This window comes from Eleutherodactylus coqui, chromosome 5, assembly GCF_035609145.1.
Source record: "Eleutherodactylus coqui strain aEleCoq1 chromosome 5, aEleCoq1.hap1, whole genome shotgun sequence".
NCBI lineage: Eukaryota > Metazoa > Chordata > Amphibia > Anura > Eleutherodactylidae > Eleutherodactylus > Eleutherodactylus coqui.
This window is the reverse complement of record NC_089841.1, coordinates 262,135,712-262,152,390: the sequence shown is the minus strand read 5'-3', so window position 1 is coordinate 262,152,390 and position 16,679 is coordinate 262,135,712. Positions and strand designations below refer to the sequence as shown.

General features: G+C 47.9%; 1 protein-coding gene across 1 annotated transcript; it reads right to left on the bottom strand.

Moving 5' to 3' along the window:
* Positions 1-2,341: 2,341 nt before the first annotated feature.
* On the bottom strand, positions 2,342-5,238 carry LOC136627112 (uncharacterized). The gene is made up of 4 exons (XM_066602049.1): positions 4,869-5,238; positions 4,642-4,783; positions 4,335-4,485; positions 2,342-4,244 (listed from the first exon to the last, which is right to left on the bottom strand). The coding sequence occupies exons 1-4, from the start codon at positions 4,992-4,994 to the stop codon at positions 3,440-3,442; spliced, it is 1,224 nt and encodes a 407-aa protein (XP_066458146.1). The 5' UTR covers positions 4,995-5,238; the 3' UTR covers positions 2,342-3,439.
* Positions 5,239-16,679: the final 11,441 nt, after the last annotated feature.

The following is a 16,679-nucleotide window of genomic DNA, read 5'->3' as shown; positions in this document are numbered from 1 at the left end:
TCATCACCCTTCGGTAAGTAACCGTTCTTATCCTTTCACTGTTGTTCTATCTGTAATGTAATTTGCGAGTGTACAGCCAATTTTTTATTTTTATTTTATTGTTTCCGTGATTTTTGCGCAGTACCAGTTTTTATGCTCTGATTGCTCCGGCAGTAGTACGTAATGCTATAGCATTACGTCACACTGCTTTTTGACAGCTAGGCTATCGAGCACCCCTTTTATTAGCACCACGGCCATCATGACACCTGCACGGCTACCCCGATCTCACCGGGCGGGTGGGTGTTTGGTTGCCCGTGCGTGACACCAGAACTGCATCATCTTGTGGCTGGTTGACTTCAGATACAGTGTCAGCAGCGAGATTGTGGAACTTACCATACCAGCAAACTTGGGCAACCTTTGTTGTGCACCCGCAGTGAAGGGGACCAAGTTACCGTCCTGAGTGTGGTAGGAACATGTTTGCATTTTCTCATTCTCTCTCCCCTTTTGTTGTGGATGGGGAGAATGGAAATCTGAACCATGTGTGGCGTCGAAAGTGAGAATTTCACCCCCCCCCCCATGTATACCTTTCAATTGCAAATCTTATTTCCTTCACACGAATTCTACTGCGTTCTCCAATCAATTTCGTGTTGAGAACAATATCTGAATACTGTATATATAGAAGTGTGGATGTAATGCAAGTCTTCATTGTGTACTAACTTTTGTTTCTCTTCTCTGCTTCTTTTCAGCTTCTTGGCCACAGGAGAGAGCTATGCATCCCTGCATCTCCAATTTCGTGTTGGTAAATCTACCATCACCGAAATTGTGAGGTGCACATGCAGCGCCGTCTGGCAGACGTTGCAGCCCATCGTGATGCCTTCACCTACCGAGGACACTTGGCAACGTGTTGCAGCAGGCTTTCAAGATGTTGCCAAATTTCCTAACTGCATAGGCGCCGTCGATGGCAAACATGTGCTTGTGCTTTAGCCAGCCCACTCAGGCTCCAAATTTTTCAATTACAAAAATTTTTTTTCAATTGTCCTGATGGCCGTGGCTGATGCACATAGCAAATTTGTTTGCATCGACGTCGGCGCCTATGGCAGCACTGCAGATTCTCGGGTGCTGCGAACATCACAGATTGGGATGCAAATTCTCCGAGATGGCGTTACGCTCCCAGCCCCACAACCTTTCCCGGGAAAAACACATCCAGTCCCCTTTGTGATGGTATCGGATGAGGCTTTCCCGTTGATGCCAAACCTGTTGCGCCCATACCCGCGAAGAGGACTGAATGCCCGGAAAAGGATTTTTAATTATCGGCTGAGCCGGGCACGTCGTGTGGTTGAGTGTGCCTTCGGGATTATGGTAAGTCAGTGGAGAGTTCTAGGGACTACACTGTTAGTAGACCCTAACACAGTTGATGACCTTGTCAAGGCATGTTGTGTTCTTCACAACTACCTCTGGGACTATCGCCCCGAGGTAGATGTGGAAGAACTCGATCCTGCCTTCGACACGGTCATCAACTGGGGGGGAGGTAGGACGCCTGCTACTGCAGTGCAAGTACGAGAACTCTTCACTGACTATTTCCTTAGTCACGAAGGCACCGTGCCATGGCAGTTCTCCTGTGTCGGTGGTGTGCAGCCCTAACTGCAGTGTGACCCTCCCCCGGCGCCCAGCACCAGAAGGACGCGGAAAACAAAGTACCGTATATACCGGCGTATAAGGCGACGGGGCGTATAAGACGACCCCCCAACTTTCACCTTATACGCCGGTATACAGTGTAAAAAAAAAAAAAATCATTACTCACCTCCCCCGGCGTTCTGTTGCGCTCCGGCAGGATGTCGCTCGCACCTCGTCCCCGGCGCAGCATTGCTTTCTGAATTCTGGGCTTGAAATCCCCGCTTCCAGAAAGCTAATACACACGCCGGCAGCCAGTTACAGCCATTCAATGACATCATTGAATGGCTGTGATTGGCTAAAACACACGTGGCTTCAGCCAATCACACTATTCAATGACATCATTGAATGGGTGTGATTGCTAACACACGTGCGCCTTCAGCCAATCACAGCCATTCAATGCTGTCATGGCTGCCGGCGTGTGTATTAGCTTTCTGGAAGCGGGGATTTCAAGCCCCGCATTCAGAAAGCACTGCTGCGCCGGGGACGAGGAGCGAGCGACATCCTGCCGGAGCGCGACAGAACGCCGGGGGAGGTGAGTAATGATTTTTTTTTTACACTTTTTTTTTTTTGTATTACCGGCATATAAGACGACCCCCGACTTCAGAGCAGATTTTTCGGGGTTCAAAAGTCGTCTTATACGCCGGTATATACGGTACGTGGAGAAAAACGTATTTTATTAAAGGCACAAAAGGTCACTCCTCCACCTTTAATTTCAAATTTTCAGAAATTGTTCAACCGTTTGCAGAATAAAATGTGTTTATATTTCAAGAAAAAATTTGTTCTTCCATTTTTTTCGCCGCACAAAATACATCAACTTTATTGTAAAATTCACGAAAATTGTTAGGCTATGATGGTTTTTTATTAATAGCTAAATGAACATTGCATGAGTTGAACCGTATCCTTCTTTTCAGCGTAGTTAACGATTACCACTACATGAATAGAACACATTTTGCACAAGCAATGGAACCAGTTTCGCAAGCTTGACGACACACCATAATGTGGCGTTACATTAGCCACACACCGGGAGTGCATCAAACCACCTTTTTTTTTCCTTGCTACGTTTTTTAAAACACGTTCATCCAGACACAATTTTACATCACTGTCGGATAGCGGTGTTGTGTTTGCTTTATATTTCTAGCAACAAATAAGGAGGGCCTGTAGTTGCACACATTTCGCACGTGGTAACGGTACAATGTGGTGTAAAGTTTTTCTCCGTCACTGGCCAATTCACAACCAGTTTAGCTTTGGCCACACTTGACGGACATGCCGCAAGCGAAAATGATGATAGGAACAGGCACGCAGACTGCCCCTGTTCTTATCACCATTTTTTGTATTTTTTTTCATGCTCGAACTCCGCTAACATACATTACACTAGAGTGAGCATGAAGATAGACAGGAAAATAAATAAAGGAAAACAAAGGACAATGAGTCCGAGAAGTGATTTACCCCAACCTTGGAGGACAGCAAGGCAGCGGAAAAAAACAAAAAAACACGCGCAAACACAGTCCTTCTCGTACAGTGGCACAGCCATCGAAGAACTTAACGGTCATGCCACTGACGGGAAGGAATGAGTGCGCCTAGCCTTTTTTGCAGCAGAGCACATAGTAGCCGGCAGTGAGCGATGTTAAGAAATTGCAACCCCAATCTTTCCCATGACCATCCGTAGGATTTCTGGGACACCAGCCAACTCCATGCAGTGTGAGACAAGGCAACAGCACAACGGAACCTGCACTTTCCAATGGTAGCGTCTAAGACAATGCAGTTATCCCAAAGTAAACGTTTGTGATCACTGCAATGTCGTATAACTAAAAGAGCCTTCTCCTATACTGCATTGAGATGCATTTGGTGGCGAGCACAGTCGCGCGGTTGAGTGTTGCGATGTCTGTTGCAGAGGGCTGTTCATCAGTGAGAGAAACGACGATTGTGACGGGGAACTGCCAGAGACCGTGTCGCCGTAGCCAGTGTCTTGAGAGCCATGGTGCATGGGGTATACCGTTGTCCTAGAAACCCTGGCAGGTTGATCAGGGAAAGATTGGGGTGCAAGCAACATGCGGTTTGAGGGTTGTACTGGAAAGGCTGCATTTTTCATTGCCACAATAATGGCAGTGCTATCGGCAATGGGTCTTTGAGAATCAAAAATCTCTAACACAGTGTAAACAACTGGCGGAATAGTCCACTGACGCTCCGAGCTCAGTTCACGAATGCGTGACGCAATGGCGTTACCCATTGTGTCCCACTGATCCTCCGTCTCAGACCGCTGCAATAAAGACAGCGCCTCTTGGGTGGCATCTGGTTTGTTATTCTTCCGACGCGGGCGAGCAGCAACGCTGCGGCTCGTCCGCTCGGAACTCACCTCCCTGCTATGACATGCTCTGCGGGCAGGGGCAGTAGTATTGCCACACGACACACTTTGTTCCCCCACTTCCGGAGTTACTGAAGTGGGGTTCAAATCGGGCATGCTACGCTGGCTGTCTTCCAAGGCTGGGGTACCTTCTCTTTGCTCGTCATCCCGCGACTCCTGTCCCGGCCCATCTTTGTCGGGTGAAGCGGTTGTGACCGTGGGAGGCGCGGCCGTGATGTTCCCGCTGGATCTGTGGACGAAACAAGAGTACCGTTTAGAGACATAGAACCTCAAAATGCGACGCCATCGAAGCCGAGCTTGCTTAGATATTTGCACTTACGCACGCAATGCTTGACTTGTTCTGAGGAAGTGCAGTACCTCCTGGTGTGGACACTTTTTTTCTGACGGGGACATGCCGCTTTTTTCACAATCCTTTTCGTGCTTCTTGTAGCGGTCCCGAACAGACCGCCAACGATTCTTGACGTCTTTAACTGCAAAATTACAGATGGCAATTAAACATGGTACAAGCAGTCTGCAAAAGGATACAATCCACCGACAGCCGCAATAAACAGTGTGGTTAGATGCAGTACAGTTCTGAGTACATCCAAGAAAGAAACAACAAAGCGTTACCAATAGTGTAAACTTACGGATTTCACTGTGGACGGCAGCAGTGGCGGAGTCCCAATCGGGATACATCCCTGTGCAGACCGCAAGCCAGGCGTCCGCCTTTAAATCTCGGTCACTGTAGCCCGGCTCGGCTGGGTCCCAAATCTCAGGCCTACTTTCAACCTGCAGGGGGGAGGAAAGAAGAAAACAAGTTGAATAGCATTCCGAGGGGGGTGGATATGGTTGTGTCAGCGCACACTACACTCACCAATGTTATCATCCTGACAACGTTGATCCCCATTCGCTGATACCACGCCATTGTCCGGAAATGTGCTTGGCGACAACTGAAAATGGTTTTCGTCCTGTGAGCAATCAGAAAATGGTTACATTTCATTAGATACACAACATTATTGCCCACTAGCGCACAAATGCAAGTCGCCAAAAATAACAACGAGGCTCACATCTACACACGTGAGATGCCGAAGGGTGAGCAATTCTAAAAAAGGATAAAAGTGATAAAAAATATTTTCAGCTTCCTATTTGTAAGTTAGGGTAGGCAATGCAAAAAGGGACTAAACGCGTGGCCTCGCCCGTGCAAAGGAATGCCATGCAACCGGGTGGGGGGCCATATAATGGTGGAAAGGACCGACTTAACGCCAAACGTGCCCCACGAACAGTTACGCCATAAATTGTGGAGCAAAGCAAGGGAGGAAAAAAGTGGATAACATGCGTTGCAATGCAAAAGAGAAAGGCCATAAATTGTGGAGCAAAGCAAGGGAGGAAAAAAGCGGATAACGTGTGTTGCAATGCAAAAGAAAAAGGACGCAAAAGAGCGCGAAGCGGGCAGGAGAGAGCAAAATATGGTGCGGTGGAGCTGGACGCGTCTTGCCTGCAATGATTGGCGAAGTAGTGCATTACCTTCTTTATCCGAGGTTGAGGATTTTCCCGCTGCCCGTGTCGCTGGGTTGCTTGCCCCGCTGGGGGTAGTGGTGGTGCCTCCGCGGGGGGTTGTAGTGGTGGTGCCTCCGCTGATGGCGGTGCTTTTCCCGCCACTGACGTGGTGGAGTTTCCCGCCTGTGGCCCAGTATTTTCCCCTGGGCTGGTGCTGCTGCCAATCGCTGTAGCGCCGCTGTGGAGGGGTCTGGTGCTGCTGGCAGAGCTCCTGCTCGCTGCTTCCACTCTTCATGAAGTCCAGGCTGAAATGGCGCCAAGCGGCTAAAATGGCCACTGAAGCACTTCCTGTGAACAAACTTTATTGCCCCTCTTTCTCATGCGAACAATCTGCTGCGGAACCGCTTGCAAAAACCGCTACAAAACAAGCAATAGCGGTTTTAGCAGCGTTCATGGGGCCCTATGGAAAAAAAAACCGCTGCGGAAAGGTCGAAAGATTGGACATGCTGCATCTTTCAAAACCGCAACGCAGTTGCTAATCCGCACTGCGGCTCTGCGGTAAATTTTACGCCCTGTGAGAACGAGATTTTGGCCAAACACATTGGCACTGCATTGCACTGCAACCGCGACGGAATGACCGCAATGCGGATATGCAACGGCAAACCGCGGCAAATAAGCACCAAATCCGCCCTGTGTGAACCCAGGGTTATAGTATGACTGCTCTGAATGGGGTCCCAGGTACTTGCACACAATTCTCTGTCTTCCATGGTTATTGTGCTCTTCACCTAGAGGACCCCATTTTCTTCACACACTTATAGTATGACTGCTCTGAATGGGTCCCAGGTACTTGCACACAATTCTCTGTCTTCCATGGTTATTGTGCTCTTCACCTACAGGACCCCATTTTCTTCACACACTTATAGTATGACTGCTCTGAATGGGTCCCAGGTACTTGCACACAATTCTCTGTCTTCCATGGTTATTGTGCTCTTCACCTATAGAACCCAATTTTCTTCACACACTTATAGTATGACTTCAAGTATTTGGGTCCTAGGAATACTCGGTCTTCATTGCACTTTGTGGCTTTAACCTACAGGACCCCATTTTCTTCACACACTTATAGTATGACTGCTCTGAATGGGTCCCAGGTATTTGCACACAATTCTCTGTTTTCCATGGTTATTGTGCTCTTCACCTAGAGGACCCCATTTTCTTCACACACTTATAGTATGACTGCTCTGAATGGGTCCCAGGTACTTGCACACAATTCTCTGTCTTCCATGGTTATTGTGCTCTTCACCTATAGAACCCAATTTTCTTCACACACTTATAGTATGACTTCAAGTATTTGGGTCCTAGGAATACTCGGTCTTCATTGCACTTTGTGGCTTTAACCTACAGGACCCCATTTTCTTCACACACTTATAGTATGACTGCTCTGAATGGGTCCCAGGTATTTGTCAACAATTCTCTGTTTTCCATGGTTATTGTGCTCTTCACCTAGAGGACCCCATTTTCTTCACACACTTATAGTATGACTGCTCTGAATGGGTCCCAGGTACTTACACACAATTCTCTGCCTTCCATGGTTATTGTGTTCTTCACCTATAGGACCCCATTTTCTTTACACACTTATAGTATGACTGCTCTGAATGGGGTCCCAGCTACTTGCACACAATTCTCTGTCTTCCATGGTTATTGTGCTCTTCACCTACAGGACCCCATTTTCTTCATTTCTTCACACACTTATAGTATGACTGCTTTCAATGGGGTACCAGGATATTCAGCACAAAACTTTTGTTTCCAAAAAATCACCTATAAAGGAATTATATTTATGTTACATAACAGTGCACAATAAAGACAAATGCAAAATCATGATGAGTATATGGCCTCCAATGGAGATTAGAGGTATTTGGCCTAGTCTAAGTGTACTCAAATCACATTATCCTAAATTATTCAAAAACTGGCAAAAGATCACCTAAAAAAAAAAAATGGCCTCCTCCATTACCCCTACAGCCATCCTATCCATCACCAAAATAGGTATGTCTCTGCCACTGAATGCAGAGTCACTCTTTAACCAGTTTCCGTATAATTTAGGACACATATACAAAGGGGTGAGACCTATAGCTCCACACGCAAATTTTTTGAACAATCTTTCCAACATGTACTCAGAATATTTCTGTACTAACCTTTTGTGATGTAGCAAAACCGAAGGTACTCAGAATGAAGGCACTTGAAAATCTTGATCTTCACTTATGGGAGTCCGTTGTCTTCACACACTTATAGTATGACTTCAAGTATTTGGGTCCTAGGAATACTCGGTCTTCATTGAACTTTGTGGCTTTAACCTACAGGACCGCATTTTCTTCACACACTTATAGTATGACTGCTCTGAATGGGTCCCAGGCACTTGCACACAATTCTCTGTCTTCCATGGTTATTGTGCTCTTCACCTTCAGGACCCCATTTTCTTCACACACTTATAGTATGACTGCTCTGAATGTGTCCCAGGCACTTGCACACAATTCTCTGTCTTCCATGGTTATTGTGCTCTTCACCTACAGGACCCCATTTTCTTCACACACTTATAGTATGACTGCTCTGAATGGGTCCCAGGAACTTGCACACAATTCTCTGTTTTCCATGGTTATTGTGCTCTTCACCTTCAGGACCCCATTTTCTTCACACACCTATAGTATGACTGCTCTGAATGGGGTCCCAGGTACTTGCACGCAATTCTCTGACTTCCATGGTTATTGTTCTCTTCACCTATAGGACCCCATTTTCTTCACACTCTTATAGTATGACTGCTCTGAATGGGTCCCAGGTATTTGCACACAATTCTCTGTTTTCCATGGTTATTGTGCTCTTCACCTACAGGACCCCATTTTCTTCACACACTTATAGTATGACTGCTCTGAATGGGTCCCAGGTACTTGCACACAAATCTCTGTTTTCCATGGTTATTGTGCTCTTCACCTTCAGGACCCCATTTTCTTCACACACTTATAGTATGACTGCTCTGAATGGGTCCCAGGCACTTGCACACAATTCTCTGTCTTCCATGGTTACTGTGCTCTTCACCTTCAGGACCCCATTTTCTTCACACACTTATAGTATGACTGCTCTGAATGTGTCCCAGGCACTTGCACACAATTCTCTGTCTTCCATGGTTATTGTGATCTTCACCTATAGGACCCCATTTTCTTCACACACACTATGACTGCTCTGAATGGGTCCCAGGAGCACACAATTCTCTGTTTTCCATGGTTATTGTGCTCTTCACCTAGAGGACCCCATTTTCTTCACACACTTATAGTATGACTGCTCTGAATGGGTTCCAGGAGCACACAATTCTCTGTCTTCCATGGTTATTGTGCTCTTCACCTACAGGACCCCATATTCTTCACACACTTATAGTATGACTGCTTTCAATGGGGTCCCAGGATATTTAGCACAAAACTTTCGTTTCCAAAAAATCACCTATAAAGGAATTATATTTATGTTGCATAACAGTGCACAATAAAGACAAATGCAAAATCATGATGAGTATATGGCTTCCAATGGAGATTAGAGGTATTTGGCCTAGTCTAAGTGTACTCAAATCACATTATCCTAAATTATTCAAAAACTGGCAAAAGATCACCTAAAAAAAAAAATAAATGGCCTCCTCCATTACCCCTACAGCCATCCTATCCATTACCAAAATAGGTATGTCTCTGCCACTGAATGCAGAGTCACTCTTTAACCAGTTTCCGTATAATTTAGGACACATATACAAAGGGGTGAGAGCTATAGCTCCACACGCAAATTTTTTGAACAATCTTTTCAACATGTACTCAGAATATTTCTGCACTAACCTTTTGTGATGTAGCAAAACTGAAGGTACTCAGAATGAAGGCCCTTGAAAATCTTGATCTTCACTTATGGGAGTCTGTTGTCTTCACACACTTATAGTATGACTTCAAGTATTTGGGTCCTAGGAATACTCGGTCTTCATTGAACTTTGTGGCTTTAACCTACAGGACCGCATTTTCTTCACACACTTATAGTATGACTGCTCTGAATGGGGTCCCAGGTACTTGCACACAATTCTCTGTTTTCCATGGTTATTGTGCTCTTCACCTAGAGGACCCCATTTTCTTCACACACTTATAGTATGACTGCTCTGAATGGGTCCCAGGTACTTGCACACAATTCTCTGTCTTCCATGGTTATTGTGCTCTTCACCTATAGGACCCCATTTTCTTCACACACTTATAGTATGACTGCTCTGAATGTGTCCCAGGCACTTGCACACAATTCTCTGTTTTCCATGGTTATTGTGCTCTTCACCTACAGGACCCCATTTTCTTCACACACTTATAGTATGACTGCTCTGAATGGGTCCCAGGTACTTGCACACAAATCTCTGTTTTCCATGGTTATTGTGCTCTTCACCTTCAGGACCCCATTTTCTTCACACACTTATAGTATGACTGCTCTGAATGGGTCCCAGGCACTTGCACACAATTCTCTGTCTTCCATGGTTATTGTGCTCTTCACCTACAGGACCCCATATTCTTCACACACTTATAGTATGACTGCTTTCAATGGGGTCCCAGGATATTCAGCACAAAACTTTGGTTTCCAAAAAATCACCTATAAAGGAATTATATTTATGTTGCATAACAGTGCACAATAAAGACAAATGCAAAATCATGATGAGTATATGGCCTCCAATGGAGATTAGAGGTATTTGGCCTAGTCTAAGTGCACTCAAAACACATTATCCTAAATTATTCAAAAACCGGCAAAAGATCACCTAAAAAAAAAAAAAATGGCCTCCTCCATTACCCCTACAGCCATCCTATCCATCACCAAAATAGGTATGTCTCTGCCACTGAATGCAGAGTCACTCTTTAACCAGTTTCCGTATAATTTAGGACACATATACAAAGGGGTGAGACCTATAGCTCCACACGCAAATCTTTTGAACAATCTTTTCAACATGTACTCAGAATATTTCTGCACTAACCTTTTGTGATGTAGCAAAACCGAAGGTACTCGGAATGAAGGCCCTTGAAAATCTTGATCTTCACTTATGGGAGTCCGTTGTCTTCACACACTTATAGTATGACTTCAAGTATTTGGGTCCTAGGAATACTCGGTCTTCATTGAACTTTGTGGCTTTAACCTACAGGACCACATTTTCTTCACACACTTATAGTATGACTGCTCTGAATGGGTCCCAGGTACTTGCACGCAATTCTCTGTCTTCCATGGTTATTGTGCTCTTCACCTACAGGACCCCATTTTCTTCACACACTTATAGTATGACTGCTCTGAATGGGTCCCAGGTACTTGCACACAATTCTCTGTTTTCCATGGTTATTGTGCTCTTCACCTATAGGACCCCATTTTCTTCACACACTTATAGTATGACTGCTCTGAATGGGTCCCAGGTACTTGCACGCAATTCTCTGTCTTCCATGGTTATTGTGATCTTCACCTATAGAACCCCATTTTCTTCACACACTTATAGTATGACTGCTCTGAATGGGTCCCAGGTACTTGCACACAATTCTCTGTCTTCCATGGTTATTGTGCTCTTCACCTACAGGACCCCATATTCTTCACACACTTATAGTATGACTGCTTTCAATGGGGTCCCAGGATATTCAGCACATAACTTTGGTTTCCAAAAAATCACCTATAAAGGAATTATATTTATGTTACATAACAGTGCACAATAAAGACAAATGCAAAATCAAGATGAGTATATGGCCTCCAATGGAGATTAGAGGTATTTGGCCTAGTCTAAGTGTACTCAAAACTAGAGATGAGCGAACGTACTCGTCCGAGCTTGATGCTCGGGCGAATATTAGCGTGTTCGGGATGCTCGTTACTCGTAACGAGCACCACGCGGTGTTCGGGTTACTTTCAGTTTCATTTCTGAGACGTTAGCGCGCTTTTCTGGCCAATTGAAAGACAGGGAAGGCATTACAACTTCCTCCTGTGTTGTTCCAGCCCTATACCACCCCCCTGCTGTGAGTGGCTGGGGAGATCAGATGTCACCCGAGTATAAAAATCGGCCCCTTCCGCGGCTCGCCTCAGATGCCATGTGAGTTACCTGAGGGAAAGTGCTGTTCTATTGGAGTTGCTGTAGGGAGAGTGTTTGTAGTGAGTGTAGGCTTCAAGAACCCCAACGGTCCTTCTTAGGGCCACATCAACGTGTGTGCAGGCTGCTGTTAGCAGTGGAGAATTTTTTTTTTTTCTCAAAATCGGCAGTGCAGAGCATTGCACCCGGCATTAGGGACAGAAGTGGTGCTTAGGCAGGGAGAGTGTTAGGAGTGAGTGTAGCCTTCAAGAACCTCAACGGTCCTTTCTAGGGCCACATTTAACCGTGTGGAGTACTGTGCAGGCTGCTGTTAGCTGTGTTGCTTTTTTTTTCTTTCTCAAAATCAGCGGTGCAGAGCATTGCACCCTGCATTGATACTACAGGCACAGAATTGTGTAGGCAGGGCCACAACACAGTTATTAGTCATTGAATAGGCACAGTGGGCCTTTCCTTTTAAACAAAAGGGAAAAAAGTATATTTGCCCTGCCTCTGTCAGTCCTAAGGGCTCTGTGTACGTGTGTGCTGCGTGGAGAACGTAAAAAAATCAGACGCAACCAGCTACGGTTGAGTGCAGGCTTGCACCAATTTCTTTCCTGCCTGGGAAATACCTGCTCTGCCACAGTTAATAACTCTGCAACAGTAAAGTTCTGTGACACTTTTGCAGGGCCGCAACACAGTTATATTAGTCATTGAATAGGCACAGTGGGCCTTTCCTTTTAAACAAAAGGGAAAAAAGTATATTTGCCCTGCCTCTGTCTGTCCTAAGGGCTCTGTGTACGTGTGTGTTGCGTGGAGAACGTAAAAAAATCAGACGCAACCAGCTACCTTTGAGTACAGGCTTGCGCCAATTTCTTTCCTGCCTGGGAAATACCTGCTCTGCCACAGTTAATAACTCTGCAACAGTAAAGTTCTGTGACACTTTTGCAGGGCCGCAACACAGTTATATTAGTCATTGAATAGGCACAGTGGGCCTTTCCTTTTAAACAAAAGGGAAAAAAGTATATTTGCCCTGCCTCTGACAGCCGTCAGGGCTCTGTGTACGTGTGTGCTGCGTGGAGAACGTAAAAAAATCAGACGCAACCAGCTACGGTTGAGTGCAGGCTTGCGCCAATTTCTTTCCTGCCTGGGAAATACCTGCTCTGCCACAGTTAATAACTCTGCAACAGTAAAGTTCTGTGACACTTTTGCAGGGCCGCAACACAGTTATATTAGTCATTGAATAGGCACAGTGGGCCTTTCCTTTTAAACAAAAGGGAAAAAAGTATATTTGCCCTGCCTCTGACAGCCGTCAGGGCTCTGGGTACGTGTGTGCAGCGCGGAGAACGTAAAAAAATCAGACGCAACCAGCTACGGTTGAGTGCAGGCTTGCGCCAATTTCTTTCCTGCCTGGGAAATACCTGCTCTGCCACAGTTAATAACTCTGCAACAGTAAAGTTCTGTGACACTTTTGCAGGGCCGCAACACAGTTATATTAGTCATTGAATAGGCACAGTGGGCCTTTCCTTTTAAACAAAAGGGAAAAAAGTATATTTGCCCTGCCTCTGACAGCCGTCAGGGCTCTGGGTACATGTGTGCTGCGTGGAGAACGTAAAAAAATCAGACGCAACCAGCTACGGTTGAGTGCAGGCTTGTGCCAATTTCTTTCCTGTCTGGGAAATACCTGCTCTGCCACAGTTAATAACTCTGCAACAGTAAAGTTCTGTGACACTTTTGCAGGGCCGCAACACAGTTATATTAGTCATTGAAAAGGCACAGTGGGCCTTTCCTTTTAAACAAAAGGGAAAAAAGTATATTTGCCCTGCCTCTGACAGCCGTCAGGGCTCTGGGTACGTGTGTGCTGCGCGGAGAACGTAAAAAAATCAGACGCAACCAGCTACGGTTGAGTGCAGGCTTGCGCCAATTTCTTTCCTGCCTGGGAAATACCTGCTCTGCCACAGTTAATAACTCTGCAACAGTAAAGTTCTGTGACACTTTTGCAGGGCCGCAACACAGTTATATTAGTCATTGAATAGGCACAGTGGGCCTTTCCTTTTAAACAAAAGGGAAAAAAGTATATTTGCCCTGCCTCTGACAGCCGTCAGGGCTCTGGGTACGTGTGTGCAGCGCGGAGAACGTAAAAAAATCAGACGCAACCAGCTACGGTTGAGTGCAGGCTTGCGCCAATTTCTTTCCTGCCTGGGAAATACCTGCTCTGCCACAATTAATAACTCTGCAACAGTAAAGTTCTGTGACACTTTTGCAGGGCCGCAACACAGTTATTAAACTTATTATTCATTCACTAGAGGCAGTGGGCCTTTCCTTTTTAAAAAAAGTTAAAAAATTATATTTGGCCTGCAGGCTTGCGCCAATTTATTTCCTGCCTGTGAAATCAAATCACTGGTAATACAGCATGCTGAGGGGTAGGGGTAGGCCTAGAGGACGTGGACGCGGCCGAGGACGCGGAGGGCCAAGTCAGGGTGTGGGCACAGGCCGAGCTCCTGATCCAGGTGTGTCGCAGCCGACTGCTGCGCGATTAGGAGAGAGGCACGTTTCTGGCGTCCCCACATTCATCGCCCAATTAATGGGTCCACGCGGGAGACCTTTATTAGAAAATGAGCAGTGTGAGGAGGTCCTGTCCTGGATGGCAGAAAGTGCTTCGAGCAACCTATCGTCCAGCCACAGTTCTGCGCCGTCCACTGCTGCAAATCCGAATCCTCTGTCTGCTGCTCCTCCTTCCTCCCAGCCTCCTCACTCCACTACAATGACACATGCTCAGGAGCGGGAAGACTCCCAGGAACTGTTCTCGGGCCCCTGCTCAGATTGGGCAGCAGTGGTTCCTCTCCCACCAGAGGAGTTTATCGTCACTGATGCACAACCATTGGAAAGTTCCCGGGGTCCGGGGGATGAGGCTGGGGACTTCCGCCAACTGTCTCAAGAACTTTCTGTGGGTGAGGAGGACGATGACGATGAGACACAGTTGTCTTGCAGTGAGGTAGTAGTAAGGGCAGTAAGTCCGAGGGAGGAGCGCACAGAGGTTTCGGAGGAAGAGCAGCAGGACGATGAGGTGACTGACCCCACCTGGTGTGCAACGCCTACACAGGACAGGTCTTCAGAGGGGGAGGCACGGGCAGCAGCAGGGCAGGTTGCAAGAGGCAGTGCGGTGGCCATGGGTAGAGGCAGGGCCAGACCGAATAATCCACCAACTGTTTCCCAAAGCGCACCCTCGCGCCATGCCACCCTGCAGAGGCCGAGGTGCTCTAAGGTCTGGCAGTTTTTCACAGAGACGCCTGACGACCGACGAACAGTGGTGTGCAACCTTTGTCGCGCCAAGATCAGCCGGGGAGCCACCACCAACAGCCTCACCACCACCAGCATGCGCAGACATATGATGGCCAAGCACCCCACAAGGTGGGACGAAGGCCGTTCACCGCCTCCGGTTTGCACCGCTGCCTCTCCCCCTGTGCCCCAACCTGCCACTGAGATACAACCCCCCTCTCAGGACACAGGCACTACCGTCTCATGGCCTGCACCCACACCCTCACCTCCGCTGTCCTCGGCCCCATCCACCAGTGTAGTTCAGCGCACCGTCCAGCCGTCGCTAGCGCAACTGTTGGAGCGCAAGCGCAAGTACGCCGCCACGCACCCGCACGCTCAATCGTTAACCGTCCACATAGCCAAATTTATCAGCCTTGAGATGCTGCCGTATAGGGTTGTGCAAACGGAGGCTTTCAAAGCTATGATGGCGGCGGCGGCCACGCGCTACTCAGTTCCCAGTCGCCACTACTTTTCCCGATGTGCCGTCCCAGCCCTGCACAACCACGTCTCCGGCAACATTGTATGCGCCCTCACCGATGCGGTTAGTGGCAAGGTCCACTTAACTACGGACACGTGGACAAGCACAGGCGGGCAGGGCCACTACATCTCCCTGACGGCACATTGGGTGAATTTAGTGGAGGCCTGGACAGAGTCAGAGCCTGGGACCGCTCACGTCCTACCCACCCCCAGAATTGCGGGCCCCAGCTCGGTGGTGGTATGCTCGGCGGTGTATGCTTCCTCCACTAAAGCACCCTCCTCCTCCTCCTCAACCTCTGTCTCGCAATCTAGATGTGTCAGCAGCAGCAGGACGTCGCCAGCAGTCGGTGTCGCGCGGCGTGGCAGCACAGCGGTGGGCAAGCGTCAGCAGGCCGTGCTGAAACTACTCAGCTTAGGAGATAGGAGGCACACGGCCCACGAACTGCTGCAGGGTCTGACAGAGCAGACCGACCGCTGGCTTGCGCCGCTGAGCCTCCAACCGGGCATGGTCGTGTGTGACAACGGCCGTAACCTGGTGGCGGCTCTGCAGCTCGGCAGCCTCACGCACGTGCCATGCCTGGCCCACATCTTTAATTTGGTGGTTCAGCGCTTTCTGAAAAGCTACCCACGCTTGTCAGACCTGCTCGTAAAGGTGCGCCGGCTCTGCGCACATTTCCGCAAGTCCCACACGGACGCTGCCACCCTGCAACATCGCTTTAATCTGCCAGTGCACCGACTGCTGTGCGACGTGCCCACACGGTGGAACTCTACGCTCCACATGTTGGCCAGGCTCTATGAGCAGCGTAGAGCTATCGTGGAATACCAACTCCAACATGGGCGGCGCAGTGGGAGTCAGCCTCCTCAATTATTTTCAGAAGAGTGGGCCTGGTTGGCAGACATCTGCCAGGTCCTTGGAAACTTTGAGCAGTCTACCCAGGTGGTGAGCAGCGATGCTGCAATCATTAGCGTCACCATTCCTCTGCTATGCATCTTGAGAAGTTCCCTGCAAACCATAAAGGCAGATGCTTTGCACTCGGAAACGGAGGCGGGGGAAGACAGTATGTCGCTGGATAGTCAGAGCACCCTCCTGTCTATATCTCAGCGCATTCAGGAGGAGGAGGAGGAGGAGCATGAGGAGGATGAGGAGGAGGGGGAAGAGACAGCTTGGCCCACTGCTGACGGTGCCCCTGCTGCTTGCCTGTCATCCTTTCAGCGTGTATGGCCTGAGGAGGATGAAGAGGAGGAGCAGGATCCTGAAAGTGATCTTCCTAGTGAAGACAGCCATGTGTTGCGTACAGGTACCCTGGCACACATGGC

Bases quoted from the DNA above. Each gene is read 5' to 3' on its own strand.
- LOC136627112 (XM_066602049.1), bottom strand. From the start codon at position 4,994: ATGAAATGTAACCATTTTCTGATTGCTCACAGGACGAAAACCATTTTC. The intron at 4,784-4,868 runs GTGAGTGTAGTG...TCCCCCCTGCAG, and splicing joins TTGTCAGGATGATAACATTG to GTTGAAAGTAGGCCTGAGAT. The intron at 4,486-4,641 runs GTAAGTTTACAC...GTAATTTTGCAG, and splicing joins TGCCGTCCACAGTGAAATCC to TTAAAGACGTCAAGAATCGT.